At 32.7% G+C, this 14,446-nt stretch overlaps 1 protein-coding gene across 1 annotated transcript; it reads left to right on the top strand.

Moving 5' to 3' along the window:
• The first annotated feature begins 8,141 nt into the window (after positions 1 to 8,141).
• Positions 8,142 to 10,358, top strand: LOC112598397 (uncharacterized protein K02A2.6-like). The gene is made up of 3 exons (XM_025344833.1): positions 8,142 to 8,146; positions 8,272 to 10,010; positions 10,108 to 10,358. Exons 1-3 carry the CDS (start codon positions 8,142 to 8,144, stop codon positions 10,356 to 10,358), a joined length of 1,995 nt encoding a protein of 664 aa, XP_025200618.1.
• The last annotated feature ends 4,088 nt before the right edge of the window (positions 10,359 to 14,446 follow it).

Raw genomic sequence — 14,446 nt, 5'->3', positions numbered from 1 at the left:
TTTTTGATCTGTTATTGTATCACGAATTTTTGCCAATGTATTTTCATAGCATGAAATAAAATATCCTTTACGTAATGTCGACTCGTCAGGAATAGTTTTTTTGCAATATTTTATTAAAAATTCACGAAAATGTTTATTATTTAGTTTATTCATTGGAATATTTGCAGCTACCAATGTTGAACATAAATCGGCATTAAAATCTGACTGACTACTAAACTGTTGTAAAAATGGTTGAAGTAATGCAGACTTTTCATTTTCGTGTCTTTTAACAGCTTAAACATGTTTTTCTCTCCGTACATGCTGTTGTATATTATATTTTTTTCATGTGACACTTTTGTTTCACAAAGTTTGCAATATAAAATCGATCCATCTGTTTGAAAAATTTCTTCACCAAATTCTAACTCTAATTTTTTTAAAAATGCATTCGTTTTGACTTTTGGCATTTTAATAAATTACAACACTATAAAGCACTATAAAACTTAAATTTTAAACACTTTGATATCGATGTTATACGAGTACTGAGCGTAGGTTCTACAGATTATATGTAATAGCCGATAACTTATCGGCCCATAAGCTATCTGTAGATCGATAATCTATATATTTAAGGACGTTTCGCATTAATGGTACGGCACGGTCATTATTGCGGGTTTTCACATTTCATATTAAGTAAATAAAAATTTTTATTTTATTTTTATAACATAACAGACATATAAAAATTCCACAGTTAGAATAACTGAAAAAAGCAATAAAAAAATAAAAACAGCATTTACACAAAAAAAAGCAAAAATAAATTCGTTTATTTGGAATCAAATTGATGTGAAACGAATTTATGTATAAAAATTAGATTTCTATCTTAAATATATAAAAAGAAGCATTTCCTTTAAAATCCGAGCCCTAATTATTATTATATAACAACATTACAAATAATTGAACGTGAAATCAGAATAGTTGTAATATACGGCATACGACGTGTTATCTAATCGCATTTTACGTTTATTAATTAAACTTAAATTAATAATGTTATAATATACTAATTAATAAATATATATATATATATATATTTATAAGAAGAAAATTTGATTTTCCACGAGGGGGGGGGGGGCGTTAACAATTAGTTATTACGATAAAGGGGGCGCTGAACTAAAAAAAGGTTAAGAACCACTGGCATAGTCGAAGGTTTTTCAAAAAACGTTGAAATGCATGGACTCAAGTTCAATAGGCTTATTAGTAATAAATCATTTATTTATTTAATTTATAATATATGTATAATATACAAACGCCAAACGGCAATTTTAAATTAATAGATATAACAATAAAATAATAATACAAATACACACAAAATAAGAACATATGTAAAAACACAAGATAATATAAACTAAATGGTAATACCTTAATTAAGTAATATAAAACTATGATATTATTTAATTACTTATTAAAATCAAAATTAAGATTGTTCAGATTACGAAGCATTCTGTGCAAGGGGTGATTATATCCGTATAATGTATTGTGAGTTGGAACTTGGAAGAGTGCGTGATTTCTGGAGAAGAAGGAAGGGATATGAAAACATATTTTAGAGAGGAGATCGGGTGCATCTATGGTGCCACCTAGGAGCGAGGTTATAAAGCGCTCATCAGCATCTTGTCGACGAGTTGACAGCATTGGTATTCCCAATGAACTACGAATTAAGGAATAGTCATGCGTAGGGTGAGGTATCTTCATTATGTAGGCAATGTAGGAAAGAAATCTATTTTGTACACGCTCGAGTCTTAGTTTGTCTTTAGCTAAGTAGGGATGCCACACCAATACACCGTATTCTAATATAGAACGTACTAATGAGAAGTATAATGTGCTGAGACAACGAGCATAAGAAAACTGATTAGTATTGCGTTTAATAAAACCCAATACTTTTAAAGCTTTACCTACAGTGACATTTATATGGTGCTCAAAATTTAATGATGTTGAGTAATGAATACCAAGATCTTTATAGAGGAAGACACGGTTAAGAGAAGTGCCATTAAGAGAATAGTTGTGGTGGATAGGAGATCGCTGCCTAGAAAACGACATAACATGACATTTGCTTATATGAGGCGTGTCCAGAAAGTAAGTGTACTCAATTTTTGTAGGTTTCAAAAAAATTTATTAAAAAAAAAAAATAACGTGGTTACATTAATATATTTGTGTGCTATTTTTCTACATAGTCACCATTTCTTTCAATGCAGGTTGTGAGACGGCAGATTAATTTTTTTATGCCTGCCTCGTAGAACTCTGCCGCCATCTCCTTTGTCCACTTGTCGACCGCCCCCTTCACTTCCTCGTCAGCTGAAAATTTTTTTCCACCCATGTGCTTCTTCAGGGAAGTGAACAAATGGTAATCTGAAGGCGCCAGGTCGGGGGAATACGGGGGGTGGTTCAAAACATCCCATCCAAATGAGTCCAACAATTGCTTCGTGACATTGGCCGTGTGGGGTCTGGCGTTGTCGTGCAGCAGGCAGACTCCGCTCGTTAACAGACCCCTCCTTTTATTTTGAATAGCTCTCCTCAATTTTTTTAGTGTCTCACAATATCTTGCTGCGTTGATGGTCTCCCCCTGAGGTAAATATTCAATCAAAATGATGCCTTTGTGGTCCCAAAACACTGATAACATGATTTTTTTGGCTGAAATGGTGGTTTTGAACTTTTTGGTTGAGGGTGAAGTGATGTGACGCCACTGTTCGGACTGTCTCTTAGTTTCAGGTGTATAGTGTGCAACCCAAGTTTCATCTCCAGTAACAATAGACTTGAGAAAATTATCACCGTCCAGTTCATAGCGTTCCAAAAACTCTCTAGAGGCTTGCACTCGATTCAACATGTGTTGTTCAGTAAGCTGTTTTGGGACCCATCTTGCGCACAGTTTATGAAATCCAAGTGTTTCTGTGATTGTTTCGTGGAGCAGAGACCTTGACAGTTGCGGAAACATTGCAGAAAGTTCATCCAGAGTCAATCTGCAATCGTCACGAACCGCATTCTCGACTTTTTTCACAATGTCGTCAGTCAAAATCGACGGTCTCCCACTCCTCAGATCGTCATGTACATTCGTACGGCCGTTTTTAAACTCCCTACACCACTTGTATACACTGGTGCGATTCATATGGCCTTCACCATAAACGGTTCGTACCTCATTAAAAATCTCATGTGGAGATTTTTCCTTCGCAACAAAGTAACGGATAACGGCGCGGATTTCGCACTTGGCGGCAGACTCGATCGACATGTTTAACAAGAAAAATTCGTGAGACTACAGTTTACAACGTACTGAACTCGTTCTGGTCTTGTTTTAAAGGTTAGGAGTAACGCTATACGGCAGTGTAGCTAACATAGTAAAAAAATATTCCCTATGGCCGTGAGAGCCTCAGTACACTTACTTTCTGGACACGCTATTAAGGCTAAGACCAATAGAGTACGCCCAACTTGCAAAAATATCTAATTCTGACTGTAGGATATGACATTGATTAAGATTGTCTATTTTAAGGAATATTTTTATGTCATCAGCAAAAAGAAGGAGTTTAGCCTTAGTGATCCATTTGGTTATCGAGTTTACAAACAGAATAAATAGAAGAGGACTAAGGTGGCCTCCTTGAGGGACTCCAGATGGTATCACAGCTAACTCCGAAAGAGCATTTTTGATTTTTACGAATTGTTTTCTACCTGTAATGTAAGAGTGCAACCAAGATAGTAGGGGATTCCCAATGCCTAAAGACTTGAGCATCATTATAAGGCAATCGTGGTCCACTGTGTCAAATGCTTTATTAAAATCTGTAAAGATTACATCTACCTGACCTCTGTGTTCGATAACTTCTGATAAATAAGAAGAGAAAGCAACACCATTTGTTACGGTTGATTTATGTGATCTAAAACCATGCTGCTCACTTATAATAAGATGATTAAGACTACGCTTTATTCTGGAGTATACAATCGATTCAAATAATTTACCAATATGTGGTATTATAGAAATTGGTCTGTAGTTTTGGATATCAGAAGCGTCACCAGATTTCAGAACAGGTGATATAGAGGATATTTTCCAAACCTTAGGAAATATCCCTAAATCTAATGAACGCCTGAAGTAAATAAATTGGATAAGCAATAGAAAAAACGACAACTGTACAAGCATTGAGCGGATATGTCATCCGGGCCATTAGAGTAAGTATTTTTTAACGATTTAAGAGCAGAAAAAACATCGTCGACAGTAAACGTTATATCGGAAGGAAGTTCATAGGATAAGTAATCAGATGAGCCAGTAAATGGTGAAAGTTGGTAAGCCGAGGAGTTGAACGTCAAGGAGAAATGAGTTGAAAACAGATTAGCTGATTCAGTTGGAGTATTTGAGGCAATATTACCGAGATGGAGTGATGACGGAATTGGAGGTTTCTGTTTTAGATTATTTACAAATTTCCAGAATTTGGAGGGGGAAGATGATAGAGTCTCTTCGGTATGCCTAATATGAGTAGAGTAATCAACTTTTGACTGGCGTTTACATTTTGCTCTATATTCAGAGAAAACGAGATAATCAGATATCAACTTGGTTCGCTTATAAACTGCATAGGCTTTCTTCTTTGTTATTATAAGGTTTTTGAGAATGGTGGATGTCCATTTAGGAAATTTAGAAGGTGAAAAAACTTAAGTGGGAACAAACTTATTTATAGAGCTTAGAAGTGCATCGTTAAAGCAGCAGCAGAATCATCAACTGAATAAAGCAAAAAAGTATTTTCCCAATCAAACGATCCTAGATAACGGAGCATGGATTTATAATCAGCCGATTTATAATCACGGTATTTATGTGCGTCTTGAGCAGTTATCGGAGATGGAAATGGAAAAGATACAAACAAAGGTAGGTGGTAAGAATCCGGAGAAACGATTGGAGTGTTGGCTAGTTGGACAGTAGTTGTGTCAAAACTAGAAAAGATAAGGTCAAGAAGGCAACCACGGGCATTAGACACCTGATTGTGCTGGTAAAAATTATAGTACGAGAAAGAATCGACAAGATGAGTAGAAGTGTTAGACATGGTACCAGATGCGAAAAGACCTTGGTTGCTTTTAGACCATTTAATAAGAGGTAGATTATAGTCACCACAGAGAAGAATAGAAGTAGGGTTGGTAGATGATATTAAGTGTTCGATAGAGCTGGTATGGGCTTCAAAATCTGGGAGCGTGGACACGGGTGGTAAGTAAACTGCACCTATAAGAATTTATTTAATGGGCAATGTGAACACGATTTTTTTTAAGGATCTAATATTATTTTTTTATTTTTATTATAAATTATAATTTATATTAATTTATAGTATTGATTTTTTTTTAAACTGATTATTAATTTGATTTATATATCATAATATTTTGAATATTTTGATGGAATAACAACGAAAATTAACAAATATTATCATTTTATTCTTATTATTTTTTCTACTTCACGAATCATTTCATTATTTTCGTTGGTGTTAAAAAGGACCTGTATTAACTATTGTCTATTACAATAAATTATAATTTATAATAAAAATAAAAAATAATATTAGTTGCTTAGAAAAAAGTCGTGTTCATATTGCCCGGCAAGGACCACATTGACTGGTATTCCACATTTTCTGTAACATATCTATATATATTTATATATTATACTATAATAACTTACGTTATAATTAATTAAAAATATTTTTCTAAGCTGAGTAATAATTAATGTATTGGTTTTCCAATGATGTTTGTGCTTTTATAAAATTAATTTTTAGTACTTGTGTGTTTAGGAGGGGAGAAGACAATATTTAGTGTATAGCAGAGTAAAATTTTAAATAATATTTTTAAATTTTATTTTTAGGCGATGGAAACAGTAGTGTCGTAAAACAACTAAATGAGGATTTACCATATGGCCTACCATATGATACAGAAAATCGAATGTCGAAACCCCTTGTTACGCAATTACATTACTAAACTTAAAATGGTCGCAACAAAAACTGAGTATCCAGTAACTATCAGAAAGTTTGTAGTGATTAATATTTTAAAATTCAGATCTGATGTAACTAAAGCAATTACTTATCACAAAAACATATTGAATAAATCAAAGATTCAGAAAATTGCAGGTTTTTACAGGTAATTCAATTTGTGTAGCCGTGTTTTTAAAATTAAACTTACTATCGTTAAAAAAATTATTCGCAGACTGTTCGATCCTTTTGTCCATTGTACCCACTTTACGTTGCCCTGGATCTTGGACATATGATCCACGACCGCCGCCCTGGTCCGGGTAATGATGCTGACGCCGCCGCCAACGGCTCTTTGTTTGTGTTCTGCTCCGTCGCCCGTTATTTCACGTGCTCATGTGATTTTGCAATTTGCTCATACTTTGCATATAGCTTCTTTGTCAATTGGCTTTTATAATATATTAAGGTGATTATCCGCTCCGATTTCACCGTTTGCTCGTGCTCCGCTCTTCAATAACGCGTATACGTGTGTGCGTGATCCGTATCCGCGTGTACAGTAGTTCGGCGCTCTCCAACATCCACGTGGTTCCAGCTCCGGAGTTTTCCACAGCTCAAGAGGGAAAAGCAGGTCAGCTTCCCATCATTGAAGATCGTCATCGAAGTCAGTTCTCTTCAGGGTGGTGCTCCCCATCCCCACCATAAACATATATATACATGTTGTTAATGGTACTCACCTTATATTATTTCGTAATACATATATTTTGTATAAATATTATTGTTTGATAATTTAATTAATTAATTATGTTGCATATTCAGCATTTATATTACATTTAATATTTATATAAAATCAGCAGTATCATATTACGATCGGTGGGGACTGTCCATCGATTATAATTATTATGTAAAATTACAATGTACGATCACTACGATTTATGCTGTCAACAATAAAGGTTTATAAAACATGTTTATATTGTTATTTATAATAATAATAATTAACAAATTGGCGACGAGGAAAATATTAATTTAATCGTAATCACTAGTGTATTAAAAATTTCAAGTGTTGTATTCATACTAATACAAAATGGCGACTCCTAAGACAGAATCCATTGTGAACTTCAATCAAGTTATAGGGTCACCTGGAACCTTTGAAACAGGTATGGATATTACAATTTTTGAATCAAAATTGACAAATTTTTTTTTGGCAAATGCAATCGAAAATAATATTCAAAAAAGAGCAATATTATTATCATTCGTTAGTGAAGAAATTCACAAAGTACTTTTTAGTCTATGTGTTCCTAGCACGCCCAACGATGTTGAGTATGACACTCTAATAAAAAGTTTGAACAAATATTTCAAATCAATAAAATCGTACTTTGCGGGTAGGTATACATTTTATCAAGCTAAACAAAGACAGGATGAATCAGTGTGCCAATGGGGTGCACGTGTCAAAAATCTTGCTTCAAAATGTGGTTTTTCGTCAGAACTATCAACGGTTATTCGAGACATATTCGTTGTCGGTATGGGTTCAGGACCAATTCAAGATCGTCTGTTAGAAGAAGAATACGCAGACTTGAAGTATCAAAAGAAAAAAAATGGACATAATCGAGCCAAGCAGGGTTTCAACACTCACAAAGAATCAAAAATCAAATGTGAGATTTGTGGCCGTTCCAATCATTTTCAAAAAGACTGCAGATACAAGGACTACAAATGCAACAATTGCGGTGAAAAGGGTCATTTGTCTACTGTATGTAAAAAAGGTAAGAAGGAAATGAAAAATAACAAAACACAAAATAAATTTTTATATGATAACGATGATGATGACGAAACAGTTAATTATGATCTTTCAAATACTTTTTTTTCTATAATTGATCAAAACTCTCAAAACAAAGCTGTGAAACCGTTTACAGTAAATTTAATTGTAGAAAAAAACAATGTAAGCTTCGAAATTGATAGCGGTTCACAACACAGCGTAATTTCAAAAAGATTATATAGTCAACTGTTTAGTCATATCGAATTAAAAGATAATGACATTTCGCTATCTGATTACGTCGGCAACGACATTAAACCGATAGGAAAAATATTTGTCGACTCGGTATATCAAAACAAAAAATTTACGATGTGTCTTTATGTAATCGACAATGGTGGTCCTCCATTAATAGGCCGAATCGATATAAAACATAAAATGTTATACCTTGTTCAATATGGAAAATGACGTAAGTGTAGATAATATTATAAAAAAATATAACAACGTTTTTAAAGATGAAATAGGTACTTTTAACAAATACGAAATTTCATTAAATATCAAAGCTGGGGCGGTACCTAAATTTTGCAAACCTAGGTCTATCCCTTTAGCATTAAAAGAAAAAGTTGAAACCGAAATTGATCGTTTAATTAAAAGCAATATTTTAGTTCCTATCGACTATAGTGAATGGGCAACTTCAATAGTACCAATATTGAAACCAGATGGCACGGTTAGAATTTGTGGTGATTTTAAAATAACAATAAATCCGGTATTAGAAGGGACTGAATACCCTCTTCCAAAAATAGAACATTTATATGCAAATGTTAGTGGTTCAAGATATTTTTCGAAAATAGACTTAAAAGACACATATCAACAAATGGTTATTAAAGAATCTGATCGCAAATATACCACTATTAATACACATAAAGGTTTATTTAACTATACCCGTAACCCTTTTGTAATAAAATCGTCGGCTGGGGAGTTCCAAAAAGCTATGGAAACTTCCACAGCGGGTCTTGAGGGCATTGGTATATTCCAAGATGACATTATTGTTGCAGGTTCCACTATCACAGAACACAACTCTCGTTTAGAAAAATTACTAAATGTATTGTCAAATGTTGGTTTAAGAGTGAAGTTGAATAAATGCAAATTTATACAAAAGTCAATTGAATATTTAGGTCACAGGTTAGATGAAAATGGTTTACACACACTAACAAAACACACAGATGTTATTAAAAACGCCATGGTCCCAGAAAATAAAACATTGCTAAAATCATTTTTAGGTTTAGTTACGTACTATATAAAATTTATTCCAAACGCTGCTAATATTTTAAAACCATTGTACATGCTTTCACGTAACGGCACTGAATGGAATTGGACATCAGAATGTGACCTAGCATTCAACAAAGTTAAACAAATTTTAATCTCGAAACCCGTATTAGCACATTATGATCATAATATTCCAGTTAAACTCGTAGTAGACTCATCATCCTATGCACTAGGTGCAGTACTTTCACATGTACACCCAGATCGTACAGAAAAACCTATAGCCTACGCATCAAGGGTTCTATCTAATTCTGAGTGTAAATTTCCACAAATTGAAAAAGAAGCCTTGGCAATTATATACGGGGTTACGAAATTTTATGACTATTTATATGGTAGACATTTTCTATTAGAAACCGACCATAAACCGTTAATACATATTTTTGGTGATAAGAAAGGTATCCCAATTTACGCAGCTAATCGGTTACAACAGTGGGCCTATGTTTTATCATCATTTGATTTCGAAATAAAATATGTGAAATCCGAAGATAATACAGCCGATTTCTTATCACGAATGAAAAGTTCAAAATCAAAAATCGAAAATCATAATGAAGAATGTATTAGTCTCAATTTTATTCACGAAAAATCACCTTTCACATTAGACTGGTCTAAAATAAAAATTGAAACAAGCAGAGACACGATTCTCGCCAAAGTATTAAATGCAGTCAAAACAGGAGAATGGAATAGTGATTTTTCTAACATTTTAGAACTTAAGTCGTATAATTTACGAAAAACTCAAATTTCAGTGGAACAGGGATGCCTATTGTGGGGTTACCGTGTTATTATACCAGCTAAATTTCGAAATAATATACTTAGCGAACTTCATTCATGTCATATGGGTTCTTCCAGTATGAAAAGTTTAGCGAGATCATACTTTTGGTGGCCAGGAATGGATAAACAAATCGAAAATATCACGCAAAATTGCGACAATTGTCTTAATGTTAGACAAAATCCACCAAAATCTATTATATCACCGTGGAAATGGCCAGAAAAACCGTGGACTAGAGTACATTGTGATTTTCTTGGATCATTTCAAAATAAATATTTTTTTTATCATTGTTGACGCAACCACAAAATGGTTGGAAGTATTTCAAGTAAATTCTATGACAGCGCACATTGTTATTCAAAAAATTTCAGAAACTATAGCACGATTTGGCATTCCAAAAACAATTACATCAGACGGCGCAAAATGTTTCGCAGGGTTTGAATTTCAAGTATTTTGCAAAAATCTAGGCATAAGACACATGACAGGAACACCATTTCACCCAGAATCAAACGGTTGTGCGGAATCAGCAGTCAAAACAATAAAAAATTTCTTTAACCCTAGATCGCTAACCATACGTCAATGTGACGAACACTGATATTTTATTGTTGCTATTTTTAGGGCATTTTATCTAATATCATTAAACCCTCCTTGTATCTCTCATATATTATGTCCTATATCTATCCCGATAACGTTTAGCGTTCTAGCATGACTAGTGACTGTTCAGCCGTTGATTGTGTAAGAATTACTTCGCCGAATCGACGAATGGTAAGTAATTGCAGTATATTTGCATTCGTTTATTTGACGAATCGTTATCAAAATATGTTATTTTTTGTTCGTTCATGTGACGTATCGTTATAAACGACGGTGTTCTTTTGTAAAATTGAAATAAATGGATTTATTATAAATATTCTAGATGGCACGTGAAATAATGGATGAGAATGATGTACTGAAGGCACTGGAAGAACTGGAAGAACAAGATAGTGAAAATGAAGATATAGTAGAAGATTGTGAAGACGACAGTGATGCTGACCCCGACTATGACCCAAATCCAATCGAAGAAGCAAATTTAGAAGAAGCCATTTTAGTAATTGAAAATTCTGTTGAGAAAACGAAAAAGAGGTCTAAAGTAAATAAGCCGAATGTTAATGAAATTCCAACCATCGAAACACGTCAGAACATACTACCACGTGAGTCATTAATTTGTTTTGATACAGATAATGTTGTAGGAAAAAATGGATTTACATGGAAAAGTAAACCTTATTTGCTTCCATCTACTTCTAAGACCGCCACTAAAAACATAGTTCATATTAGACCTGGGCCAACAAAAAATGCTATTTATGCATTAGAGCCACTAGAGTGTTTTTTATTATTTTTCTCGTCTGATATTTTGAATAAAATAATTAATCATACAAATGAAGAAATTTTTCGTCAAAAACAAAACTATACACAGAATAATCAAAAAAAAAAAGTACTTTACAAAATATTAATTTAAATGAATTAAAAGGCTTATTGGGTATTTTAATCTCATCTGCTGCAATGAAAAATAACCACTTGTCGGCAATTCATTTGTTTGACATCTCACTTTGTGGCTATAGATACCGTTCTACAATGTCACTTGCCAGATTTAATTTTTTAGTAAGTTGTTTAAGATTTGATTCAAAAAATACTAGAGAAAATAGAAGACTTATAACTAAATTTGCGCCAATTTCGGAAGTTTGGGAAATTCGTATTAAAAATTGTGAAACTTTATATAAGCCAAGTTCATACCTAACTATTGATGAACAGTTGGTTGGTTTTAGAGGCCGATGTCCATTTAAAATGTACATTCCATCTAAACCAAACAAGTATGGTGTAAAAATAATAATGATGTGTGACAATGCGACCAAGTATATGATAAGCGCATTGCCGTATTGTGGTAAGGGAACTGTTCCATCTAATGAACCTGCTGCTCATTACTTTGTTGAACGTTTAATTTCATCAGTAAAAGGATCCAACCGAAATATTACCATGGATAATTGGTTTACTAGTGTTCCATTGACACAAAAATTACTTGCAGATTACAAACTTACTGTTGTTGGAACAATAAAACGAAATAAACGAGAATTTCCAAATGAATTCATCGATCTAAAATATATCAATCGAAAAGCATATTCATCGTTATTTTTATTTTCCAATAATTTGGTAGCTGTGTCATTCAAAGCAAAACCAGACAAACTTGTAACTTTAATTTCTTCACTTCATGATGATAACACAATAGATGAAACAAATAAAAAACCAATTATAATTATGAACTATAATGAAACAAAAGGTGGTGTCGATAGCTTTGATCAAATGTGTCAGAATATGAACGCTGGCAGAAAAACACAACGTTGGCCATTATGTATTTTCTATAACATGATTAATATAGCTTCAATTAATGCATATGTTATTTATTTACATAATTTTTGCAAAAATAATACTTCAGGCTCGAAACCCTTGTCTCGTTTTCAATTCATGATACGTTTACAAGAACAACTATGTGAAGATTGGATGAGATCAAGACTTTCTATTCCCACATTGCCGACAAATTTGAAGAAACATATTGAAGATAGTTTAGGAATAAAAGACACAGTTCAAATACAATCTCAAGAAACAGAAGAGGAAACATCAATCAACAAAAGAAAAATTTGCACTTTTTGTAACTATAAAAAAAGGCGAATGACAAAAACTCAATGTGCAACATGTAAAAAACATATTTGTGGAGAACATCAAATAGTAACTTGTCCAATTTGTAATGCTAAATAATCTGTATATTACCTACACTTATATAATTATTTTAAACCTTTATAAAGTTATAATTTATGTTTACGATTTTACATTTTAAAAATGAGGAAAAATGTTTTTTTACTAATATTATTTACAATAAAGTTATCCAAAAGTTTAATTATTGTGTTTTTATAAATTATTTTTTTGATTCATTGAAAAAAAAAACAATTAAAAATGGTTAAACGTTAATAATATTTATAGTATTCGTCATATTGACGAATGGTTAGAAATAAAGGCAAATAAATAAGGTTAGTAATCTAGGGTTAAAAAATGTTTGTTCGACTGCACAATCCCAATTAAATAAATTTCTTTTAATGTATCGTAACACACCGCACTCTACAACACGAGAAATGCCAGCTCAGCTAATGTTAGGTCGATCAACACGTTTACAATTTGACGCATTAATGCCGAATACAAGTGAAGTGGTTATCGAATGACAAATATCACAAATAAAGAATGGTGGTAATAGGACCGTATCATTTAATATAGGCGATTATGTTTTAGCTAGAGATTATAAGAATAATAACAATAAATAGTAAAAAGATAAAATTATTAAATCCATTAGTTGCAATACGCATGATGTAAAACTCGATGATGGAACTATTTGGAAAAGACATAACGATCAATTACTCATTGATAAATCAATGACACCAGCGAGTATTTCTATTTCACTTACACCCGATAGAAACATAAATGAAAGTACTGAAAATACTGAAATAGTAGGAGTTGTAAATCAAAATCCGAATCCTACAATAATAAATAAAACACCCAGACCAATTAGATCCAGAAAACCGCCTCAGCGATACTCTCCAAGTGATTATGACTAATGTAATTAAATCAGTTGGATATATATAAAAAAAAAAAAAAAAAATACTAACATAGCTAGTAAGTATTAAGTAACATACAAAATGTCAAAATATTATATGCCTATATATTTTTTTTTTTTTTTTATAATTTTTTAAGGAAAGAGGTGTTGCATATTCAGCATTTATATTACATTTAATATTTATATAAAATCAGCAGTATCATATTACGATCGGTGGGGACTGTCCATCGATTATTATTATTATGTAAAATTACAATGTACGATCACTACGATTTATGCTGTCAACAATAAAGGTTTATAAAACATGTTTATATTGTTATTTATAATAATAATACTTAACAAATTACAACATAAGCCCCCATCACTTTCGAGGTCCCGGAGGACCGTGTGATCATTGACAACCTCGATAGGTGTTAGAGAGGCTCACTGACGCAACACAGACCTTAAAAAACATTTAAAGAATGCACCCTATCATAGATTTAGACAACACCAAGAATGTAATTCTTTTTTTTGTAAAGGGTCAAAAATAGGTGAAATCCAACAGGATACCGGAAGCATTAAGATGTAGTATTTTACTAGAAATAGACAAAATTATGTCTCGCTTAGTAAATAATAGCTCTAGTTTAATCGAAGATCTTGATAATTTAACTCAATTATCAATAAATACGTTGGCGGAAAAAGAATTAATTTTTCTCAAAGTAATAATTATTCAACCAGGGTAAAAGCAGCTATTATTTCATTTAATTCTAGAATCTACTTACGCACAATACATAAAAAAAAAATGAATTTTAGTCCAGGTGATTCGACATATATAGATACAGTTAGAATTATTATCCTACTATACTAATGTAATAGTATTTAAATGGGTCTGATATGTTTGCCCGACACTCGAATGCCCGACACTTCAATTGTCAGACACCATTTGCCCGACAATACTTTTACCCGACACTACATTTACCCGACAATATATTTTACACAGTGCCGCAACTAGGCTTTGTGGGGCCCTAGTGCAAATTTTATTGTGGGGGCCCCCTCTTAAAGGGATTTTGTAA

Source organism: Melanaphis sacchari, unplaced genomic scaffold, assembly GCF_002803265.2.
Source record: "Melanaphis sacchari strain LSU unplaced genomic scaffold, SCAv2.0 Contig488_pilon_pilon, whole genome shotgun sequence".
Lineage (NCBI taxonomy): Eukaryota > Metazoa > Arthropoda > Insecta > Hemiptera > Aphididae > Melanaphis > Melanaphis sacchari.
This window is presented reverse-complemented; position numbering and strand designations above follow the sequence as displayed.

Bases quoted from the DNA above. Each gene is read 5' to 3' on its own strand.
- LOC112598397 (XM_025344833.1), top strand. The intron at 10,011-10,107 runs GTGATTTTCTTG...ATTCTATGACAG, and splicing joins ACCGTGGACTAGAGTACATT to CGCACATTGTTATTCAAAAA.